Genomic DNA, 25694 nt, shown 5'->3' on the forward strand with positions numbered 1-25694 from the left:
ATTCTCACAAACTTTTCTCTCTCTCTCTCTCTCTCCCTCTCTTTCTCTCTTTCTCTGTTGCTCACTCACAAACAGAGCGAGCGTGCGACTCGTGTTGGTCGTCGTTGTCGTCGGTTGATGTCTCGGATGTGGATGTGGATGTCGACCGGTGCCGGTGGTCAAAACATTCAGTTCAATTCAACGCTGTGAGCAACACACGCTGGAAGCGTCGATGGAACCGCGTCGCGACGCAGCGGCAACGGCAGCAGCGGCAGCGACAACAAAATCAACAACAACAAAAGCAACAATAGCAAAAACATTAATAATAACAACAACAAGAACAGCAACAACAACAATAAATGATACACAACCAACAGCAACAACAATATTTGCACAAAAACAACAATCAACAGTCAGCTAAAAAGTAAATAAAAAGTTTTATTAACAACAATTTGTGATAACCGAGAGAGACAACAAACAACAACTAGAAGAAGACGCGAGTGTCTGAAAACAAAAATATAAAAACATTTATATATACATATATATATTTATATATATATATATATATATATATATATATATATCTAAAATTATACAAGCGCATATACTACAGTAAAAAATATATAATTAATTAACAACAACAACAAAAAAGCAGTCCAACAAATGCAACGCGTAGGCCTTCAACTGTGATTTACAAATAATAAAAAACAAAAAAACCAACAACAAGCTAAAAAGTTAAACAAAGCTTACAAAATATATATATTTATATATATATATAAAGTTCTAATATACAACAAAAAAAAAAAACGAAAAGAAAGAAAGAAAATAATAATTATTTAAATTCAAACAACGAGTTGCGAGTGTTATTTTGAGTTGATTTTGTTTTTGTTTTTGTGTGTGTTCTAGTTTATAATTAGTCTGTTTGTTTGATTTGTTGCAAGTCAAAGCAAATCCAATTAGAATTAACGCACCAATAAGAAGCAGCAACAGCAACAGCCGCACAATGTTCAGTCCCAACGTACCGGCCACGGCGCTCCTAAGCATTGAGGGCAGTGGCCTTGGGGCGCATACACCCAAAACTCCAGAGATTGTGAACTCGCTGATGGCCATGTCAAATCCCTTGGACAATTTCAATTTCAATGCCTTAAACTCGTGCAGCGCCGCATCAACGCCGGTGGTCACCATACGCAATTTCTGTGGCAATCCCAACGGACAGGTGAGTTGTCGCCTATACCCCTGCCCCACACACACATTCCATACCACAACAAATCCAATCTCAACTCCTATATTTTGTTCACTTTGCAGTCACACTCGCAGGATAGCAGTCATTCCAGTTGCTCGGCATCGCCGCTCGATTCGCCTGCGGGCACAGCAACCACGCCCAGCGTGCAACAGGTGAGTGGGCGTTAAATAAATGGGGCTTGGAGTTGCCAAACAGCTAGAAACTGAGATGCTCAACATGTCCATTTATCCAAGAGAGCTATAGAGATGTCTTTGCACTTAAATAAGTGTTATTTAACCCTGATTGCATTAGGCGTCGATGATATTGAAGAATCAATTGTTAATGTACGTATTTAATCGATAGCGTTTTACACATTACAACTAATTTCAATGCACTCGATTGACAATTGTTCGTTTAAGCTGCAAACTCAATGCTTAATTGTGCAATTTTCGAATTTTCACTTTGACACTATTGAATTATCGTATTCGCTGCACGCGTCGATATAATTCAATTTCCCTTTCAATCGCAAATCAGCCAGCAGTCAGCAGTCAGCAGTCAACAGTCAACATTCAACGTTCAGCGTGACAACATTGTTCAACTTTTGAGTTTTCCATCCATCCAACCATCCAACCATCCAACCATCCATCTATATATTCATTCATTCATTCATTCATACATTCATCGGCGTCAGCTGCTGGCAGCCAGCGTCCGAATTGCATACGGCACCCACGCAGCTCACGACAATGTGCCAAATGCCCACGCATCGCTGCTGCTGCTGCTGCTGCTGCTGCTGCTGCTGCTGCTGCTGCTGCTGATGTTGCTGCTGCTGCACTGGCTCCGGACATTGGCCGGCATCCGCCAACGCCAGTGCCAGTGCCGTAGCCCCGGGAGCGGCGACAGTTAGTCATTTGGTCGATTTGTCGTTCGGGTCAGGTTTTTGACTTTGGCGCTGAATTCGTGGGCGTCGCTGTTGACGCTTCAATTGCAAAACGCAGCCAGAATTGATTTCACTTTTTCATGCAAACAGAAATTGCATAAGATATCTGTGTAGCTGTATCTATATATCTATATCTATATCTATATAGATATAGCTGCTGCATCTGTGTGGTTGCAGAGAATCAGTCACTTGACTGACATTGGCCTTAATGAGGCACGTAGCTGACGCAGCTATGAACGTGTGAGGGCAGAGGAGGGCGGGTGTGAGCATTAGGGGGAGTGAAAAGCTGCTTGCGGGTGCGATTAATGCATGTGAATAGCATTTGCAACGCGGCAATTAAAAGCTATTCGAGCACAGCTCACAGCAAACAGCTCCCGGGCGCATCCAGCTGATATTTGCACACCTTATGGTGTCTCTCTCTGTGTGTGTGTGTGTGTGTGTGTGTGTGTGTGCTGCACTAATTGTTAGGTGTGTGCGTGTGTGTGTATCTGAGTATGATTTATGGTTATTACTTTAAACGAATTTATAGGCATTGAACCGTCGAAAATTTTAATTGCCGCTGCCAGTCGACGGCGTCCCAAGTGCAAAATATTGCAAATAAAAAAATTAAACACTTTTCAATTTGTTTTCTAGCAAATTTCACATAAATTACAAATGTCGAACACACACACACACACACAGTCGCAAACTGTGCACAACATTGCTGTTTCTACTCAAAACACATTTTTATTGCACTACAACCACCCCACCCCACACCACCCAGCCCAGCCCCCATCCCCCAGCCCCCACCACCGACCCTTTCAGCTTCTTAGCTTGCACAAATATTTGCGCAAATGCTTAAATTTTATTTTGCACATTTCTCATAAGCGCAAAATGCAGAGAGCAAAAATAAAAATAAAAATAAAAAATCAAGAAAAAAGGGGTGAGGCAAAATAACAAAAATTGCAAATATTGAATGTCAAAAAATTCGTATAAAAAATACTTAAGAAATCATAAATTTATTGGATTGCCGAAATTTATAAACTCTTTCAGAAAATCAATAAAAGTAATATTGAAAATCATGTGTAGAAAGTAATCTGATCTTATCATATTATTGAAGCCGATGATGATTAAATTAATTAATTCCAAATATTTTGATCTCTCTGTAATTTATCCAACAATGTTACAAAATTAATTAAAAAATTAAAGTGCCCTCCAAAAGGGTACTCAAATGCGAAAAGAGAATAATAACGAAAAAAAAAAAACGAAAGAAAAAAATAAAATATGGCAAACAGGCGAACAAACAAAATGCGGGGCCAAATAAAAGATGCAAATTTGCGAGACGATTCGTGCGAAATTTCAGCTTTTTTTTTGGGCGCTGCTCAGCAAACATCACGCACAGATACAGATACATATCTACCAGCTTTAGCTATATCTTTAGATACAGTTACAGACACAGACACAGACGCAGACACAGACACGTTGTCAGCGAAACGCGAAATGCAACAAAGTAAAGTGCAAAGAAAGGCTGGAAATGTACATGAGTACAAATGTGTATATAGATATATATATATATATATCTCTCGGATATTGTTTGGCCCGATTTGTCGTTGGTTGCTCATTATTTGCACACTTTTGCTGTTACTCTCGCAGATGTTCATAAAGTACTTAAGGAGACAGTTGAGCTGTCACACGATTTACATTTACAGCTGTATCTTTTATCTTTCAATTAAAGGTCTCAAAAATGGGGTTTATTTTTATTATTAACAAACACACCCAGCTTTGATTTCCTGTTGAAATTGTGACATCTTTTCATAGAAAACATTAAGCATATTTTGATTTTAATGATCAATCAACTAGTTGTGAAAGTCTCAAGTTTACTTCTTTTTTTTTGATTTTAGATCAATCCATTTTTCTTTGTCGCTTTTCTGCTCTCCTCGGACCACATTCTTTAGATTTACATATTCCTTATCTGTTTTATCAACTTAAGAATAGTTTATTCTTGAAACTATCCTTATCTACCTATTCTGTTTTTTTTTTTTGGCTTGTTCTAAAATCAATTCAGGATCTGTTTTTGGTCATTTACGATTTCTATTTGTCAGTTGCAATCTAAACTAATTGCATGACAGCATAAGCAGACTGAATCCGCGAAGCCAGACAAGCTGATGCACATCCTTACGCCAGTCCCATTGAACTCTGTCTGCTGCTTGCTCCAATTGCACAGACTGACCTCTCTCGCACACAGGCCATACCATTTGGATGCCCTGACAACTAGCACACAAAGAGTTGCACAATAACAGCAACTGGAGCCAAGTAGAAAACGCACCAATTTTCGAGAAGTCTGAAGGCAACAAAATATTTTTTGACCATATGGTCGGTCGGTCGGTCGGTCGCCGGGCGATCGAAGTCGAAGTCGCAGTCGAAGTCGGCATCGCTATTGCAATCGTTGGCGCATGCGATTATTATGATAATGCGTTGTGTTGTTTTTTTTTCTTCACATTTCTCAATTTTTCTGTATTTTTTTGGCTGAAACAAAATTTATTTATCTGCTTTTTGGGTCAATAAATAAAAAGGCAGCGTGCCTAAAATTTAAATGAAACAATGCGCTGGCGAAAATAACAGCAGCAGCAGCAGCAGCAGCAGCAGCAGCAGCAGCAATTCAAAAGTCAACAGATAGTAGGGCGCGTTCAAAGGCTGGGCTGTGCACAGGGCAGACAGACAGACAGACAGACAGACAGACTGACAGACAGACTGACAGACAGACAGACTGGGTAATGGATAGAGAGGAGTAGTAGTTGTAGTGGTGGGGGCTTGGAGATGGGGGCGTTCATCAGTGGCATCTGAACAATTTCTCAAGCAGACAACAAATAATATGTGCAAAACTGAAGATAATCAAGATGACGCTCATCATTATGATGGTGATGATGATAATGATGATGATGATGATGATGATGGGCAGGCTAAGAGAGTCTGGCTTGCCTGACACTTGAATGAGCTGTCATTGAAGCTGAAGATTGAAGAGGGCTGCCTAAAAGCGAGTGAAAGATTCAGAGAGAGAGAGAGAGAGAGAGAGCGAGAAAAGTATGTTATAGCTGGGTTATTCAAATTGATTGGCTATACTTCAATTCGGTCTATTTGAATCGGCTCCACAGAAGTGCGACCTTCTCAAATTGCATATAGATTTGAGCACTCGCTCTTAATCTATGTCAATAACCCTTCCACTTGCCACAGATACAAGCTCAATGTGAAAATCATTGGCTCACAACATGTTTACATTGAGCTTGTAGTTATTTGCATTCTTAACTCTTGCACACAGATTCTGCTTGCACTTCAAGGCAATGTGTACAAGCATCAGGGGAAAGCTACTTGCTACTTGCTACTTGCTACTTGCTACTTGCTACTTGCTACTTGCTACTTGCTACTTTTTCAATTTCAACTTAAGCATTTCCACTTTTTTTTTTTGTGTGTATTTGCTTTGAACTTCAACGAATATTACGCTCAACTGCAACTCAATTGTGGCGAATGCAGGCCACTACAACTTCAAATTAGTACATTTCCTTGCAGCTCTATCAACTTGTGTTTAATGTAGGGCATTTAACAAGCTGAATTGCTTAACATGTATGTATTTTTGTATGTCTTTTTCAATACATCCACGCAAATCAAGTTGCTATTCCATTTGGCTAAATCAATTTCAATTCTACACATTTCTGGCCCTTAAGCCACTTGAGAACGCCTTGCTTTTTGAAAATTTCTTAAACATTTCATTTGAATCCAGCTCGTCAACCTTAATTGAACGCAGCGCATTCAACCAGTTGGAATTGCTGCACACATTTGCGAGCGTCTGTCTGTTTAGCCCTTTAAATGAAAGTTGACAACGTGTCGACGTGATGACCATCTGTTGTCTGTTGTCTGTTGTCTGTTGCCTGTTGCCTGTTGGCTGTTGTTTGTTGTCTCCGCCATAAAAGGCGCGATTGCCCACCCACCTCTGCGAGTCGACAGACTCGGGATAGGATCTCGACTGCACTTGGGGGTTACGTCGTTAAGCAACCTGTTGCGACCTTGTTATTGTCAATGATTTTGTTTTTTTTTTTTTTGTTGCTTGCTACTGTTGCATTATCCTGTCCCAGGTGTTGTTGTGGTTGTTGTTGCTGTTGTTGCTGTTGTGACTGTAGTTTTGGGCGTGGCCACAAGCCCGATTTCTATCTTTCACTTTAATATTTAAAATTTATGCGAGAGCTGCCTCAAGTTAATCACAAAGTGAGCAAAGCAAATATGCCGCACATCACAGATAATCTCGAGCCCAAAAACCCCAAAATGCGAAACCCAAAAATACAAAAATACAAAAAACCGATGCCCAGCCCCGTTGTTGACCCAAGTCTGAAGTGTGGCTAAGGAATGCCGAAGACTGAAGAAAACCTTTTTTTTTTATTTTTATTCGTCATCCGTCGTCTACATAAGGAGGGTAAAGTAGAGTGGGTCTCGACATACAAGAGAGATCTGGTTGATCTTGGTTAGTTCTCTGGCCAAATAGGTCAGCTAAAATGTCAGGCGCGTCACTTCCCGAATTGGAGTTGTTGCGTTGTTGCCACGCACTCGATACTCACTGATACTCGATGCCACAAAATGCCCGATACCGATGCTGGCTGGTTTGACTTATGTAATTTTGACTGCCATCTGCGGCAAGCTCACCGCATGGAACAACGCCAATTTGGCTATTGGTGACAAACAACTTTTGTTGAAGGACCTTGACAAATCAATTGCATTTATTTCTATATACTCAGCTACCCATTGAAAAAGCTTTAACAGAAAGTGAATATGGCGTTGTGCAAACATTACTAGTACACTTGGCCTTGGCAAGCATTCATCTTGGATTCTTATATCATTTTTTAGAGATACTAAATTGTGGAATACCAAATGATATATGCAGATTGTTGGCAAGGAAGAATTGCAGATATGGTCAGTCACTTTCAATAGGGTATCTTGTAATCGGGGAACAGCTAATTGTTTGATTGCATTCATTTTCTTATACACAACACGTCTTGTTCTTGTTTGTGCAATTGCAGACCTGTTCGCAACTGATCAAAGCGGGCCTCAAGCTCTCCATTCAAAGCAAACGCAAGCTGTCCACCTGCGACTCGAGCTCCGGCTCCGAGCAGCCCAACTCGAAGTGTTCGCGCCGTGACGAGGACTGCGAGGAGTCTAGCGATGAGGATAGCGAAACGAAATCGGTGCCCAAGGGACTGACGCCCGAGGATGAGGATCGCCGGCGGCGACGTCGTGAACGCAACAAAATTGCGGCCACCAAATGCCGCATGAAGAAGCGCGAACGCACCCAGAACCTCATCAAAGAGTCCGAGGTGCTCGACACTCAAAACGTCGAGCTAAAGAATCAGGTGCGCTCCCTGGAAACGGAACGTCGGCGGCTCCTCGAAATGCTGCAGGCGCATTCACCCAGCTGCGTCAAGCGCGGCGGCTGCCAGCTGCCATCGAAGCTGCTGCAATCGCCGGCGCTTAAGTATTTTGCTGAACTGGAGCTGGATGGCCTGCTTAATGGCGACACGAGCACTGCGGCCAATACGCCCACACAGCAACACCAACAGCATCAGCAGCAACAGCAGCAGCAACAACAGCAGCAGCAGCAGCAGCAACAACATCAGCAGCAGCAGCAGCAACAGCAGCAGCAGCAACAGCAGCAGCAGCAACAACAGCAGCAACAGCAACGCATGCAGAGCATACCATCCATGTCCACGTTCAAGTTTGGCAGCAAAACGCCGGCGGTAATGGCAGCAGCCGTTGCAGCTGCACAGGCACAACAGCAGCTACAGTTGCAGCAGCAGCAGCAGCAGCAACAGTTGCCGAATGGCTACTGCAAGCCATCGCCCTCACCGCAAGAGTTTGAGCATGCCGGCTACTTAAGCTCGCCCACACAGGAGGCGCTCTGTCTGCCACAACAGCAACAGCAACAACAACAGCAGCAGCAGCAGCAGCAGCAGCAGTCGTCTGTGAATCCCGCCAGCAACAGCAATGCAGCCGACAGCAATAATGCCACATTGCTGCTCAGTCAACAGGTCTCGGACTATGTGCCCAATTGTGAGGGTCTTAGTTTGGGTCTTGGGCTTTCTGCGGTTGCCGTTGCCATCTCCACGCCCACCAGCAACAGCAGCAATAGCACCAACAGCCTCAGCAGCAACAGCTTAAGCAGTAGCTTAAGTAGCAACAACAACAACAATAATAACAACAACAACAACAACAGCAGCAATCACAACAACAGCAACACAACAGCAATTGCAATCACATCAGCAGCAGCATCAGTTGTAACAGCTCTGCCGCCCGCGACCACGCCCACCAGCGCCATTGAGTTTGTGAAGAATGAGCTGGTGGACTCGCAGAGTCCATATACCACAGAGCTGAGTGCAGAGCGATTCCTCTTCGATGGCTTTCCGGACATCAAACATGCGGTTAGTGTGCATCCGAGCAGTCTTAATAATATGGCCAGTGTGGCCAGCCTTGCGGCGCACAACAACAACAATCATCTGGTGGACTTTCACACAACGCTGCCGCATCATGGCGGCGGCGTCGGCGTTGGCATTATGACACCGTGCTACGAGGACGAGCAACTGTTGCTGATGAAGAACAGCTGCTATACCAACGATCTTCTGTCGCAGCTGGCGGACGATGATGCCGATTTCGTGGATCTGGATACGGGTGCCGCAGCCTTTATGACTAATGGCGGCTGCCTGGCGTGAGATCGGGCCCAACGCGCTGCCGATCACGAACTGTTGCTGGCATTCGATCAGCACCAGGAGCAGCAGCAGAGCAGAACACAACAGCAGCAAGAACAGCAGCAGCAGCAGCAGCAGCAGCAGCAGCAACAGCAGCAAGAAGAACAACAGCAGCAGCAGCAGCAGCAGCAGCAACAACAGCAACAGCAGGCGGTGGAGAATGAATTGCAGCAGGATCAGGCTTGGACACATGTCGACTATTGGTGCTAAGCAGCACACATAGCTGGCATATGTGTGTGTATGTGTGTTTATTTCTGTTTCGGGTGGTGCATAAGGTTTGTTGCAGGCACGCACATGCCACGTCCAGCTATCGCCCAGCTTCCCACACAACCTCAAAGCAAAAGCAAAAGCAAAAAGAAATATCCAAGTTCTTCCAACAATAACAAATCGATAGTCCCAAACCAACTCAGCCTTACACCCTGCGCTCGAATATATTTACTATCATATAAATCCCCACCCTTTTTCCACAGCGATAGTCTCTGGTTGTGCGTATGTGTGTGTGTGCATGTGTGTGTGCGTGTGTGTGTGTGTGCGTGTGTGTGTGTGTGTGTGTGTGCTGGAGCGGCGCTCCAATCGTGGCTTGACTACCTCATAAAACCTTACAATTTAAAGCACTCTGATTTTTTTTTATTTTTTTTTTCGATCTAAATTGTAGTTTGTAAAGCATTGTACATAACCTAACATTGTATATCTATAAATGTATATGTATGTGTATATCAATAATTTTATGTTATCGATAACATTCCGAGCAACAGGCAATTTGTTGGCAGTCACAGCCGCATCAGTAATTATTAATTTTAATTTCGTTAAACACCCCTCCCCCAACCACCTTCCCCTGTGCGAGATTATGCAGCGAAAAATAAAGAAGAAAAATAAAATGAAAATGAAAAAAGAAAAAAGAAAAGAAACAAATGCAAAATAATATTAAAACTTAGGCTAAAAGTAAAATTTAAAAACCATGCGATATAATGACGTTTGATATTTTTTTTTTTTTTTGCAAAATATAGGTTTAGTCAGTGATATATAAAAACAAAACGATTATAAACAAAAGCAACTTAACATACAAATATATATATATATATATATATAAACCTATTTGTGTAATTTTCTCCTTTTTGAATGTGAGTTGTATAAGAAAAAGAAGAAGAAAAAGTAACAAGGAGAAGAAAGCTTGCACGCTGTTGCCTTAAAAAATTCGCTGGACAACTAAATGATAAGGATAGCTGTAAGTTTGTTAATCTTTTGCGAAACTAAAATGTGCTCTTAAACAAAACAAAAAACGACCATAAAAAACAACAATTTTGAATAAAAAAAAAAACAACTGCAACAATTTTTTTTAAACTAGCGCCTTATTAAATTTAATGAAAACGATATATAAAAACAAAAAGAAGCAAAAGCAAAATATTTACAAAAAGTTCCGAAAACAAGAAAAAGAAAAACAACAAAAAAACAACAATTAATTGTGTAAAAAATTTTGAGAATAACGAAAAGCAAAAAAATATTTCAAAATCATAATATTTGTGTATGTGTGTTTACCGCTTGATAATATTTTAACAGAACTCGTATATCTATACACCTATATACAACGTAGATACATATACATGTGTATACATATATATATATATATATATATATATGTATATATATGTGAATATATTTATTATTAATGTGTGTGTAAAAACTAAATACAAGAAGAAGAAGAAGAAGAAGAGAAAACGTTTATGCATCTGAATTCTAAGTATAAACAGCTGTGAACACCAAAAAGTGGCCTAAAGAAAACCGAAAGAGATCATCAAGTGCTTTTCTAATTGTTTTAATTCTAATCATATATATATTTTTTTTTACTTGTAAACAAAAACTAAAAAAAAAAAAAGAAGAAAATTGCCTCGATTTGTACTAAAGATTTAATATTTACAACTATTTATGTATAATATAAATACTAATATGCATATAAAAAATATAGAATTTAGTGAGCACGGCTTTTGTAGTTGTACGATGTCTACCATATACCATATAGCATGCCTTAAATATAGCGAACCATTTACCATTTAATATACCCAGCAATTTTAACTCTGATTGGCTCTCTAAAGTAATATGTGTGTACATTGTTAATTGTTGGTTAAACTAAAGTAAAGAATGGGTAATCACTGAAACTGAAATTTGCATTAAAGCCAACCAACCCAACCCCTTAGCAAACACAAATACCTGCCTATTTATAAGGAAAACGAATTGAAATGCATTAAGTCAGAATTCTGCTTAAAGTGCATTTTGCATGAGTCAAGAAAAAAATAAATAAAAGAGGCAACAAGTTAGGCCTGGAATATATACATACCTATATGATATTATACGTTCAGCTTCCAAAATATAAGCACAAAATATAGACAAAAAAAAAAACAAAAGAAAAGAAAAAAACAAGTTTTGAGCTCAGGTCAAGTTTGTGTGTATTTGTTTAGAATTGAAGTCCGGGGCGGTTGAAGTTTACTGAAGAGGTTCTCAAGAAGAAGAAAATGCAGTCCTTAAAGTACTATTAAATGTTAAATGTATGAATGCAATCAATGTTAATCCAAGAGTTCTAGGGCAAACCCCAATTTGGCTACAATACCATACATATTTATTATGCAAAAAAAAAAAAGAAGAAAACAAAAAAGAAAATGAAAATACCTCTCACACACATACATACATTAATACTCTCACATACTTAATGTACATGATGAGTATATTGGAATTAGTGTGCCTACGGTTGAAGTTTTTGTAGCCGAAAATCTGAAATCGAAAATCTGAAACAATTTTCTTCCTGCGTGTGCGTTTAATTCTAAAGTTACGTAAGCATAGTTCATAAATTATACATTGAGAAGATCATCTAAAATAGGACAGCAACAACAACTGTATCTAATTAACTATCTCTTTTTAACCATTATATTTTTGTTTGTACAATTCACATTCAGTCTCTATCGCTCCTTTTCCTCTTCCTTTTCTAACTCATTCTGTTGGCTAGTAGTGGCGCATATTTTCATCTCTTCTTTGTCATAGACTCTCATCCTAATTTAGCTTATAATTTTAGGTTTAACATTTTTGACAGCAGCAATCCACACATTGTTGATAAGCAAAGCAAACAAAATGCGCTACGAAGTACCTGTAAAATGTTATATAATACATACAAATATATATATATATAAACATTTACACATATATATATATATACATATATATAATATATATATATCTAATATATGTGTATATATATATATGCATAAATGTTGTTAAATGTTAAATAATGAAAGCACACTTGGAACTCGGGCACAAGATTTCAGCTGTAGGCACTTAAAACCCATTAAATTTAAAGCTATCTAAAATAAAAATAATAAAATTCAAAAAAAAAAACCTAAAAACCTGTACACAGATATATTGTATGTGCATAAATTGTTTTTTATATGTTCAACACTGTCCTAAGATAGCTGCGAATAACGATATAAAAAGTGTCCAAAAACTATAAAACAAAATCAAAAATAGGTATAAATAACTCCCATAAACTGTGCTAAAAGAAAAGAAAATCAAACAGAAAAAGAAATAAGAGAAAAAAAAAGTATTATTTATATATTTTTGACAAGTGCAAAAATATATGCAAATTAATATATGCGTTTTCAGTTTTGCGTCTTAAAACAATATGACAAAAATATATATATGTCTGTATATATATATACCACATACATATGTATACAAAAAGTGTGCACGCATTAATTAAATTTTTAATTCATAATTAAGTTGATAACCAGCAATCTGTAATTTAACATTTTTTAATATATTTTTTTTTATATATTTCCCCATATTTGTTTTTGTTTTTACTTTGTTATATAGAATTGCAATTGTTAAGAAAAAAAAAATATTATTTTGTATATTTTTGTTTTATTATTATTTTTGTATTTGTATTTAAAGCAGAAAAGAGAGGCACATGATAAATCAACTCAAAGCCAAACAACGACAGCAACACTCACACATACACACACATGCACATACACACACACTGACACACACATACACACACACACAGACACACACACAGACACACACACATACAACCACATTTACACAGCTAACTGTTTTAATGATTTTTAAGGCGAAATTAAAAAAAAAAACACGTTCTTAATATTTGTCAAATGTAATTTATTATGCTACTTAAAAAAGTCGAAAAATGCCAGGAAACCCAAATACACTTTAAACCCCCTTAACAAAAATGTCGAAAAACGAACGTAAAAAGCATACAATTAATTCAAAACATTTTTTTAGATAACTTTAAGCAGCTAATACTAAATATAAAATTAAAAACTAACTAATAATAATATTTGTTTTTTTTATTATTATATATTTAAAAAGTCAACAAATGGCAAAATTCTTTAAAAATAATTCAAAAATCACAAAAAAATCTAAAAAAAAACAAAAAAAAACAAAAAAACAAAAGCGAAAATGTAAAAATAAATGTTCTGCTTCAAAATCAAAACCGTAAAAAAATGTGCATTTAAATATTGGATTCCAGTGGGAAATGGGAAATGGATTAAACACAATTTAAGAGCGGCAAGGCTGAGGCAATCTGATTTGCAGATCTTACAAGTAAGAATGCCTTAGAAGGGTGAGCTCGACTACGATGTACCCTGAACCCAACTATTGAATACATTCTAGTTTTATTGTCATCTTATGTCCCTCTATAAAGCTTTGCATACTCAACTGTAACAAGAAGCAGGAACTCCCAGAACTTATACTGTTAGAGTTCCTAAATATATAATTTCATATACTTTCATTTTATGGGGTCGGAGATGCGTCCTTTTATCCTGTCTGTCACATGCTACATTACCATTATAGCTATATTTAGCCATTTGTAATGGGTTCAGTGCACAAGAATGTGTGTCACCCACTCAGCTTCAGTCAAGTTGAGGACTGAAGACTCACGACTATCGCCGCTGTCCAACACTGCCTACTGCCCATGGCTTACTCATGCATAGCGCGGCGGCGTCAGCAACAAGTGAACTGCCTCAATTGCTGAGACTCGACTCAATTATTTATTTCTATTATTTTTTTTATTTATTTCTTTTTTTTTTTTGTTCTTGGCGCGTGTCTTGGCGTGGGCGTGGGACACACTGACTATCAACCGCTAACCGTTGATCACCGATCACCGCTGCCCCGCCGGCGTTTTTTGGAGCGTGCACTTCCCTCTGCGCTAGCGGCGACTGCCTCGCTCCTGCAAACTCAACGACGACGACATCTGGCAGCTCAAGTGGCGTGGCGGTAGCTGCTGGAAGGGGTCGGCTAAGAGTGGGCGGTGTCATGACATCATGTTATTATGCAAAAAAAACGACGGCTTCACTTAGATTGTACAAGTCGCGCACCACTGTGCAGCGGCAGCTCTTGTGTGTGTGTGTGTCTCAGCTTTTAAGCTCCCTCTCTCTATCTCTCTCTCTCTGTCTCCCTCTGTATTTCAGTCCCTCTGTTCCTCTCTGTATTTCTAATATGCATAACTTGAAGGCTTGGATAGTGCTTTCGGCGCTTGGGTGATTAATACGATGATGACTCCCATTCCTCACCCTTTGGCTCTGGCCGTGATTAATGTCTAATTGCTTTTTGAATGTCATACAAGTTATAGAATCATGTAAAATCCTTCTATATGCAAATTGTGCGACTGATGCTGCGAATGTGTCATTCATTCACTTCGTTCAGTCATCGCTCGACTGAGTTGCTCATTGTCCAACTCATCGATTGTATTGACCACAATCTATTCAAACTTGACACAGCAGAAGGAGACGGCCTACATCTAAACTAAAAATTAAACTTAACTTCAGATTTCAGAGTTTTCCAAATGCTTAGGAATCTTTTTTATTTACTTTATTCCAATGCATGAAACGTGGCTTAGATCGGGACATCCAATTTCGCTGCCCGAACAGGAAAATCATCTGAATTATAAATTATAACACATCCAGATCGCTGCAAAGAGCGTAATTCAAAAGTTAAACTCGAATAGTTACTACTGCCATCCAGCAAAAAGAAGAGCCAGTTGCATAACCACCTCATTATGTTAAAAACAATATTATTATGTCTTATATATAATTTCATTTGTTTGTATAATTGGCACCCATTTTGCGAAAAGTGTTGAATGTGTTTTATGTTTGCTGAAAGTGCATGCAGTATTCATCTAGAAGATAAATCAAGAACAAGTTTTGACATAGATATGGCACTGACAAATATCAACACAGGCCAATAATCGATTTATTCGATTTGGTTGTGTTAGGTTAGTGTGGCTGTCCGGAGAAATTAACTCCGTCGACCCAATGGACTTAATCGCCTTCATTTTCCTAATCCTGCGCGAAACGTGAACATTCGTGGATATCGAAGAGGAAGGGAGAACCAAGAAATTGTAGTCTTCTCCTCCTGGGGGATGGGCATTGGCAGAAGAAGTGTTGGACAGCTCTCTTCTTCTGAGGGTTTTCGAGGGTTTCGATTGCAACAAAATGATTAAATTGCCAACAACGTGTTTGCTTAATAGAAAAAGAAAAGGAAAATTTGAGCGAAATTATGGGAAACTGGACCTGGGTCTATTCTATGATAGCTAGTTTGGTTGGATCAGTGCGTAAATGTTTATCAGCGTTATTTGGCAGGCCTGAAGAACGGTTGCACTGGCCAATAGAACGATTCAAATCTAAAGAAAATCGGGCGCTGTGATAAATAATTGTTGTTATTGTTGTTTATATAAAATGCCACTCATAAATAACGAAACGCATTATCATTGAACGTACTATTAGCAATCACAGCGACAAGCCAAACATACAAACAGACTCACACACACAGTGCCTGTTGTGAGGTGTATTTTTAGCTGTGCGTTAAGTGAACAATTATGCCACCTAAGCAACAATAACAACAACAACCACAACAACAACAGCAGCAACAGCAAGGCAACCAACACAAGTGCACCACAGTGATAAATGGGCTTGTCTTGCGGCCAAAAGGCTTGAGATTAGCATTGGCCAGGGACCAGTAGTTGTAGCAGTAGCAGTAGCAGTAGCAGTAGCAGTAGCAGTATCAGCAGAACCACCATTGAACCATTGAACCACTGTCGACTGTCGACCCACTGTCTGCCACACGATCTATGACTCAGCTCAAGGTCATGACTTGGTCGCGTGGGCGTGGCATACCACTGTATGTACACAGAGAAAAACATTTAATCTAAAATTACTATTTCGAATCTTTTTCACATTTTACATATTTAATAAGATCTGCGATTTTAAATCTTGAATAAGCGAGCCAAATGCTCGTTATGATCTGTTCACTTTCAATACTTTTTGTACTTGACTCAAAAATACATTTAGATCGTTTTAGGATTGTCTTCCAGGTTTTTCTTTAATTTAATTTATTTTCTTTTTATATTTAAAAATTTCACACAAACAAACATTTGTAGATAGTATATTAATTCATATAATATAATACTTAAAACGAATTTCCATTCCTTTGTCTTAGCAGCAGATAATAATAGTTTCGACATTTATAAAAGAGGATTTTTTCCTAAAATTAAGGTTTGCATTTGCAATTTTTAGAAATATTTTGTATTATTAAGAAATGTATTTCTGAAAAGCAGAAAAAATGATTGATTATTTTAAGTATTTTCTACAAAATATTTATAAATTATTTCTACAAACAAAAAAAAAGCAGATAATTTTTAGCCCAATTTTTTTTAAAGAATTTCAGAGAGAACTTGAAAATTACAAATAAAAAAGCGAAATACATAAATAAATAAAGAAAATGATTTATTATGAAAGCAATGAGTCTGATATTCAGCACAAGAACCTGCTCAGCCTTATCAAAGTTCGGGGTCTGTCAAAGAACTTAAAGTTAGTTGTTATGATTTGGTTTCCTTAAATGCTTAAGCATTTAGTTATATTTGGAATATATATTATACAAATACACACACACACACACACTGATATAGAGCGACTAGTTCAGGTGCATGACGTCGCATGAATTGAAGCATTGCAACATTTGGCGCAACAAATGGCATATGACGGCCAACAGCGAAGATGATTACAAATGTGTGGCAGGGAGGCGTAGGATTGGGGAGTGCATGTTGCATGTATCAAAAACGTAAACTGCACGGTGACCGTCAATCATTGGCATTATTATTATTATTATTATTGCATAATTATAATCAGTCAGTCAGTCAGTCAGTCAGTCAGTCAATCGAGGTGCAGCCGTAGCGCATTTGTTGTGTTGGCTAAGGTCAGGACAGCATTGGCCAGCGTTGCGTATGAGTAATGCCGACTGGAAAATGGCGGCAAATCTCGGATCTTGCCACGCCTACAGCACAGCCACAATATACAGATGTAAATGTTTGCATAGTTGCAACATTAAAGTTCATTGCAGCCACTTAGCTGAAGCTAAGCAATACAACACAACTCAAATTCGAATTCAAATTCAAATTCAAATTCAAATTGAAATTGAATTTTATTCGCCGCTCGGCGGGGGGGAGTCTGTGCTGACGCATTCAATACGCTCAGCTTGAAAAAGATTAAGTATCAAGACGCGAATTAATATCTTACATGACTAATTGGCTATCAATCAAGTTTTTTTGCTGTTGCTGCGTAGTGCACTAAACGAAATTAAATTCACGAAAACAATACAAAATGATAAAAATCAAATATATACATAACGGAGAATCGTTTTGATTACTCATACATTGTACAGTTGATGTTTGTCTTCGTCTGATGATTGATGTCTATTTTTCGATTTATGCACAAGCTATTTTCGTATTTCACGTAATTCAGTGCAATTTACAAATTCAAATAACACCGCGAAATGATGGTGCTGCCAGACCGCCAAAAGCAGACGCAGTCCCCGCAGCCAACTTCAAGTACAAACGCAAAATTGCTCGCAACCAACTTAAGCCGGGCGCAAAACGGAGCACAACGAAGCAAAATTAGATGTGGCTTGGCGCGTCTTTTTAGATTTAGTCAATTTAGTCTACATCTAATTGGAGCTGTGTGCGCCGTGGATATGTATTCGCCGAGGAAGGCGCTGCCAGTCCCAGCAGCAGAGGACTTCGGCTTCCCGTACACACCATACACCATACAGGAGCAGCTGATGCAGCAGCTCTTTTTAGTGCTGGAATCCAAGCAAATTGGCATCTTCGAGAGTCCGACGGGAACGGGCAAGTCGCTGACGCTTACCTGCGGCGCACTCACCTGGCTGCGCCAGCACGAGCAGCTGGTACGCAGCGAACTGGTGCAGCGCATCGGCCAAGTGGAGGCGCAGCTGCGCCAGCTGCAAGACGCCGGTGAGCAGGCAAGCGATTGGATAACAGCCCAGAGCAAAACGCGAAAGCACCGCGAAGAGCTGCAGCAGCTGCAACGTTTGCGTGATCTCTGGCAGGCGAAGGAGCAGGAGCTGCTGGCCATCAAGCAGCGAAGTAGCCAGAGGCACCAGCCACGAGCAGCACGGCACGCAGGCGAACAATTGCTCCAGGCTGAGCCGGAGCTGAACTCGGATGAGCACACAACAGATGTGTTGGAGGAGCAGGTGCAGGAGCAGCAGGAGCGTTTTCGTGATGTGCAGATATTCTACTGCAGCCGGACGCACGCACAGCTGGCGCAGATTGTGGCCGAGCTGCGCAAGACGCCGCATGGGAAGAGTGTGCGCTGCATCTCGCTCGGCTCGCGCCACCAGCTGTGCATCCATGCCCAGGTGCGCCGCATTTCCAACGTGGCACTCATCAACGAACGCTGCCTTGACATGGCACGTCTCAAGCCCAGCTGCCCCCACAAGGCCCCCAACCAGGTGCAGCGTATGAGAGATGCGTCGCTCTCCGAGCTGATGGACATTGAGGAGCTGGCGACTCAAGGAGCCGCCTGTGGCGGCTGTCCCTACTACGCAACACGCTCAGCGCTGGCGCAAGCGCAGCTGGTGCTGCTGCCATATCCGCTGCTGCTGCAGCGCAGCACACGCCAGCAGCTGGGCATTGATCTGCGCGGCGCCGTCATTATTGTGGACGAGGCGCACAATTTGCTGGACACCATCGCCCAGTTGCACAGCAGCGAACTCAGCCGCGACCAGCTTCAGCTGGCGCGTCAACAATTGGCCGCCTACAAGGAGCGCTATGCGCGTCGCCTGAGCAGCGCCAATTTGTTGCGAATCAATCAGCTGATCTTCGTGGTCCGTCGCTTGCTGCTGGCGCTGGCGCCGCCTCTCGATGAACCGCGCCTGCTGCACACCTATCAGCTGTGCGCCGAGGGCGAATTCTTCAACATCGATCTGCATGCCGTGCTGCAATTCTGTGCGCGCACACGGTTCGCTCAGAAACTGCAGGGCATTGGCCAGCAGCAGGAGCGCGAGCCGCATCCCAACGAGAATCGACCGCCGCCCACACAGCAGTTGCTCCAGCGCCTGGCCACACAGCATCAGCAGCAGCTCAGCCAGACTCAGTTGGGTGGCAAACGCAAACAGCAAATGCATTTACCAGAAACGGATGAGGCGAATCAAAAGGATGTGAAACTGGAGGAGAAGCCTCTGGCTGTAGCCTCGCCCATACGTCCACTGCTCGCGTTTCTGGAGACGCTCACCAGCAATGCCGCCGATGGACGTGTTCTCCTCAATCCCAAGGCCGGCACTCTGAAATATCTGCTGCTCAATCCCGCCGAACATTTCGCCGACATTATCAGCGAGGCACGCGCTGTAAGTGACTCTAAATTATTATCTAACTATTTTATCTCTCTATCTCTCTCTCTCTCTCTCTCTCTCTGCTGCAGCTCATCATTGCTGGAGGCACAATGCAGCCCACGCATGAGCTGACAGCCCAGCTCTTCGCTCACTGCCCGGAACGCGTCGTGGAACGTTTCTACAGTCATGTGGTGCCGCCGGATGCGGTGCTGCCATTTGTCCTGCCCGCTGGACCAACGGGCACCAAGCTCTGCTTCAGCTATACCCAACGCACAAGCTTCGCCATGGTGAGAACTTTTATTTATACTGATAATCTCTCTCTCCCTCTTATCTGAGGGCTCCCAGCTGCTTGGATATGCATCTTCACACCGGAACAGCAAAATAGGTGTGAAGTTCTTTTAGCTCATTTAATATGGAATTCTTTACATTTCCTTTGGCATCGTTGCCAAACAAATTCATCTGGTTTTCATCATTCCAGCAAATGTTATGCCATTCTCTGACACCCTCTGATCCGTGCCAGTCCTAAGTAACCTCTATGAACCTCTTATCATTTTACAATTTCCCGTTTTAAGCAATGGAATTTTACTGGGAATTCTACTAGCTAACAATCAATCGCTTGCAATGAATTGATCTTGATGACTTAAGATGATCAACTTTAGTCAAAAACACGCTAAGATTATCAGTTGCCGAAGGTTTAACTTTTCTTGAATCATACGCGTCTCTGAATGTTTTCATTTTTTTCTGACTCGGAGCATTCGTAAAGACTTTCCAATTAGTGCAGCTATGCACTTCTTAATGTCTTCCTTGACTTTCGATAGCTTAGTTAAACCTTTATTCTCAGGAATATATTCCAATCTTACATTTTTTGCAAACAAAATCAATAGCGAAATTTAAGTGTTCCTATTTCAGTGTCCACCTCAATTTTGACTTTAATAATTAATCATTGTATTTTGTGCATGATCCTCAACAAACAAAAAGGTTTACATATATACTTACATATATGTATATACAGTTATACAGACTCTAGATATTCTCACTCTGTGGATAACTATGTGTGACTGTTGGAGTCATAAAATAATTTTTGTCTATTACAACATCGATTCGACATGTTCCACAAAGATATCTTATCTGAGTTCTTCTTGCTGCTTAGTCATCAATTTAGATACAATGTAGAAGTTGCTATACACACTCGATCTAATGTTAATTTCTCTGTTTCTCGGTGGGCCTAGCTGAATGAGCTGAGGATGGTGCTGCAGAATCTATGCAGCGTATTGCCGGCGGGTGTGGTTTGCTTTTTGCCCTCGTACGACTATTTGGAGACAGTGTATGCGCATCTGGAGCAGAGTGGCGCATTGCAAAGGATTGGCCAGCGCAAGCGTATCTTTCGCGAAAAGGCTGGGGGTGGCGGCGTCGAGCAGCTGCTACAGCAATATGCAGATGCCATCAGTCAGAGTGCTGGCCCTGCCGGTGGCGGCGCATTGCTTCTCAGCGTGGTGGGAGGCAAGCTGTCCGAAGGCCTCAACTTTGCCGATGACTTGGGGCGCGGCGTCATCGTTGTGGGCTTACCGTATCCGAATCGCACCGCACCCGAACTGAAGGAGCGCATGCGTCATTTGGACGACACGCTGGGCTACGCTGCCGGCAATGAGTATTACGAGAATCTCTGCATGAAGGCGGTCAACCAGTGCATTGGCCGCTCCGTGCGTCACATTCGCGACTACGCCTGCGTCTATCTGCTGGACGAGCGCTATGCCAGTGAGCGAATCCAAAAGAAGCTGCCCGCCTGGATAGCTCGGCACATTCATGTGGCCAGCGATGGATTTGGAGCGGTTCAAGCGCGCACCGCTCGCTTCTTTAAGGCAAGGAGTTCAACTGATGCTACATGCTAAGAATGAATCTCACAAAGGAGAATCTCCGTCTCTCTTATATGTATATTCTTGATGAATTAAGATAGACAAATAAATAAATTACGTTTTAACAGATGATTTATTAACAATCAATTTTGATATTATTGCACAATACATTTTGGAATTGCAGAGACGACCAGTAGTAGATCATAAAACTTTTTCCAACGCGCGTGAATATTGGGCAAATAAGAGATTGTAGGATGGGAAATTGCAGCACTGCATATCGGTACGCCTCCAGTTCGAGAGTGTTGAGTATTCGATCTCCAGTTCCTTCATGGTCTCGTACGCCAGCGACGACTTGTTCGCAAAGATGGTGACAATAAATTTGCCCGGCTTGAACGTCTTGATCACCTGAGATATCAATTTCGTATAGTTGTTGAGCGCCACATTGCTCTCGAAGCTCACATAGGAGAACTTCTCCTCGGGTGTGATGTGAATGGTCATGTATTCACCGTTTTCACGGATCCCGTTCATCGAGTAGCCACACGGATCGAACAGAAAGTCATCGATATGCATTTCGGGCAATATTTTGTCAATGCCAGAGTACGCTGTCACCTCGCGGCCCGTGGTGAATTTGCTCTTGGTAAAGGCAGACATAATGTCTTTATCGAGATCTTGCATAAGAATCTCGATTGTTTGATCTGGATCGGCATCCGTGCTCTTCTCCTCGACAATTAGATGTGGCAGTGCTTTTAATTCGGGCTTACTGAATGTATACAAATACCAACATTCTAGATTAATGGAGCCAAGGCAATATGATCTGCCTTCGGGAAATATTGTATCTAAATAGGTAACCTCCTCAAAGAATCCCTCATGCGGGGACATTTGGATTTCGGGTCTTGTAAAATTCTTTCTCGAGTAGAATATATCGCTTATCACATGATATCCCTCTAGTTTGGCCAATTGGAGCAATTGTTCCAGGCACTTCAGCGGCGTTGTTGTCCCACAGGTCTTCAGTATCCATCTACGCTTCGAGACGAACATGCTGCTCTCGCTTAAGAGGAAGGCATCTATTGAATCGTTCTTAATATAGCTAATTATTTCGCATTTCACGTGGCACAGCAGGTTCTCCCATTCACCTCTGGTTATATTGCGTAAGTCGCCGTTGGGACTCGAGCTCTCGTCGAAACATATTTCCAATAGCTTTTCAACGCCCTCAAAAAAGTGAGCTACGTTCGGCATGTCGAAATTATTTTGATCCATTAGATAAACAATCAAGCTAGGGATGAAAACGAAACGCCGACGAAACGATATTAAAACAAAAGATAACAATTGTGATATCGATAGGTGGAACGCACTGCTTGTTCAATAAAGCGCAAAAATACAAAATAGTTTGAATAATGAACATATCAACATATTTTCATTTCAAAAAAATTATTACAAATACTTGCTTTGTTAATAGAAGGTTAGGCTAAGCCAACGGTCGTCAATTAATTGTGAAACAACAATCACAATCAATGTCAAATATTTAACTGCGCGGATTATACCGATAGCTTAGAGCTGTATTTTGAACTGGAATCGATACTGGTCGATAACTGACCCTGTAAGCGATGCACTTTGGGTGTTTTCTTTTAGTCGCGCTCGGTCACACTGTCGTTGATGTGTGTGTTGTTTGTCGCTGTCTCCACAAAGCAATGTATTCTTCTCTGTGTGCACTCGCAATAAATTGAACATGTAAAACAAAAGTGAGCTTTGAACTACAATTTCTAAACGGATACGCGCTGCATGTGTACAAAGTATGTAATTTTAAGTCAAGCAGCGGATGTGCAGTTTCTCTTTTGTTTGTTGTCTACCCGTGTCGGGCCATAACTATATATACACATATATATAAATATATATATATATATGTATGTGTATGTGTGTGTACATGTGTGCATGTGTGTGTAAATGCGTTGGTGTGTGTGTGTTTGAAAAGTGCATTTTGATTCGTTATAAAAATAGCCGCGATTGCATGCGACTCGAAACGCCGAACAAAACAAAGAGCCGCAGCCAAGTTCTATTCAAGTCCAGCTTTTGCGACATTCAACAATAACCGTTAAAACTCTTCATTCTCAATTCACGTTTTCGTATTTACTTTTCACATGTGCCGATAGATAAGATGCTTCCCTGTTTACTTGGTATATTTACCTATCTACGTTCCCTTTTTTTTTATGTGTTTGATTCATAAGCAAGATATGTCGACTGTATAACAGAAACAACAACAACAACAATGCCGCCGCCATTGAACAAATATTTATTACTAATAATATTTCGTCCGAATTTACTTGCCGTGATAAAACGCTGACGCCAGACTAAAACATTTTTAATTTGTATACACTGTGTACCTATTGAGCCCATAAACTTTAGATACGTATATATTTTCTTGACTTATAATGATATATTATCCCAAATAAAAAAAGCACACAGGTAAAGGTCTAAGGATTTCCGAACAGACATACATAATTATCATCAGATTAAGCTAGTTATTATATTATTATTAACATATATCCTGCCACAAAATTGAAGCAAGCACATTTGTAAATTTGTCATAGCCCCCAAATCCATATACAGGGTATCTCCTTGTCAAGCACTTAAGAAAAGGACACTTTTATTTTGACAGTGTTTTTTTTTTACATTAAGGTTGCTCAGATTACATGAATTTGTGACTCTGCCCGGCCAGGGGCCTGGATGTGTGGATACATTGGCTCATAGTTGTCAACAGAGCTGGGGCTTAGTACGCAGTCAGCGAAACTAGAAACAAGCGTTTAAAGCGGTTATTCTCGTTAGCTGTTGTTGTTGTGGAAAACTTGTTTTTATCGCTGACTGCGATAAAAATGGCACACATATTATAGTAAAAAAAAAATAGAAAACAACAAAATGAACAACAAATAAGAATGAAAACTCAGCTGAAAAACATTCAAGAGCTGCCCATCTTTTTGCTTGCAGTCGCGTTTTAAATTTCCGCAGCTCGATATCATCGTTATCGATATGTGAATCATGCGCCGACTTGTTTACGTTCCTGAGCTGTGGCTCAATTTGAATTTCAGCTGCCCCCAAAAAGTCACACAGCATTCGCTGTTCGCCAAAGAAAAGGAATATAAAAAAAAATACCCTTGCTAGGATAGCACTTGGCAATGGGTGCGCAAAATATATTTTCACTTCTAACTGAAACGTTTCCGATTTAAGTATGTTTTTATTGTCGTATTGGGTACGCACCAAAATATATGTCAATCTTATTATCGTAAAGGAGTGATTATATGGTTAGATACCATAAAGTAAGGCACACAGCAGGGCATTCGTAAGTCGGTGTTCGCGCTGAGAACTCATTTTTTTCTTCTGTTGCCTTTGCAGCCCAAAAACGTTGCGCAGGTTTTTCGCTTCATTCGCATTTCGACCGCAGTTGCGGCAACAACGCTACTTGCGAAACGGAACGAAACGGTAAATGAAACAACGCCCCGTGGCCGCTAAACGTGCGTCGGTCAAATTGAAACAAAAAAGAAAACTAAGCAGAAAATTAAAAAAAGTTCAAATAAAGTAATAACGCGCGCTGTGCAACAGCAAGTTACTTAAGGATTGTGCATTTATTTATCGGACAGCAGTAATAATCGAATTAAATCTCAAGTACTGCCTGCAACGGACGCTGATAAGCACACACATTTTTTTCTCTTTTTTTTTATCGAAGTCTGTGCACATTTATTTTTTCTGCAAGTTGTCCTTTTTTTCGCTGAGAGAGAGAGAGAGAGAGTGAGCGGCAAATGCGGCAGCGTTGAAATCAAAACAAAAATTTTGCAAAGTGCCGTTAGCTGGCAGGCTGGCAGCACACATACATGCATGCGTGCCGTTAGGTTGCTTACTACAGTTGTGTGTAGAATTTTTTTGTATTATTCGTTTTTTTTTTTTTTTTTGGGTGTGTGAAAAGTGAAAGTGAAAATTTAGCGCAGGCAACGCGCACACACACGCACAAACACACACACGCGCGCAGGACATGGCAGCAAACAAAAGAGCACAAAGAGAGTGCAAGCAAGCGCGTGAGAGAGAGAGAGAGAGCGCACTTTGGTCTACGCAGGAGAGCAGGAGAGCATGCGTTTGGGGTCGCGGCGCTACAATTTGGAATTTGGCACAGCGTGTGAAGCGCACGCATAAACACCCCCGCAACAGCCTCGTGCTCTCTCTCTCTCCCTCTCCCTCTCGCTCGCTAGCTTGCTGTGCTGTGCGCACAGTTG

The 25694-nt window shown here is 40.8% G+C and overlaps 3 protein-coding genes and 1 long non-coding RNA gene across 4 annotated transcripts in view; 3 read left to right on the forward strand and 1 right to left on the reverse strand.

The window, feature by feature from the left end:
- Positions 1 to 281, forward strand: part of LOC116805623 — a 37054-nt gene extending 36773 nt beyond the window's left edge. The window contains exon 3 of the long non-coding RNA XR_004365296.2: positions 76 to 281. This is a non-coding gene — a long non-coding RNA (uncharacterized LOC116805623). The remainder of the gene's footprint in view (positions 1 to 75) is intronic.
- A 606-nt stretch (positions 282 to 887) lies between these two features.
- Positions 888 to 10342, forward strand: LOC6565911 (activating transcription factor 3). The gene is made up of 3 exons (XM_032738660.1): positions 888 to 1195; positions 1285 to 1374; positions 7181 to 10342. The coding sequence occupies exons 1-3, from the start codon at positions 983 to 985 to the stop codon at positions 8861 to 8863; spliced, it is 1986 nt and encodes a 661-aa protein (XP_032594551.1). The 5' UTR covers positions 888 to 982; the 3' UTR covers positions 8864 to 10342.
- A 7513-nt stretch (positions 10343 to 17855) lies between these two features.
- LOC6565912 (ATP-dependent DNA helicase DDX11) lies at positions 17856 to 21555 on the forward strand. The gene is made up of 3 exons (XM_001992705.3): positions 17856 to 19600; positions 19675 to 19872; positions 20815 to 21555. The coding sequence occupies exons 1-3, from the start codon at positions 17927 to 17929 to the stop codon at positions 21472 to 21474; spliced, it is 2532 nt and encodes an 843-aa protein (XP_001992741.1). The 5' UTR covers positions 17856 to 17926; the 3' UTR covers positions 21475 to 21555.
- LOC6565913 (S-adenosylmethionine decarboxylase proenzyme) lies at positions 21553 to 22695 on the reverse strand. Its single transcript, XM_001992706.3, has one exon. The coding sequence runs from the start codon at positions 22693 to 22695 to the stop codon at positions 21640 to 21642; it is 1056 nt and encodes a 351-aa protein (XP_001992742.2). The 3' UTR covers positions 21553 to 21639.
- Positions 22696 to 25694: the final 2999 nt, after the last annotated feature.

This window comes from Drosophila grimshawi, unplaced genomic scaffold, assembly GCF_018153295.1.
Source record: "Drosophila grimshawi isolate 15287-2541.00 unplaced genomic scaffold, ASM1815329v1 contig_848, whole genome shotgun sequence".
Taxonomy (NCBI): Eukaryota; Metazoa; Arthropoda; class Insecta; order Diptera; family Drosophilidae; genus Drosophila; species Drosophila grimshawi.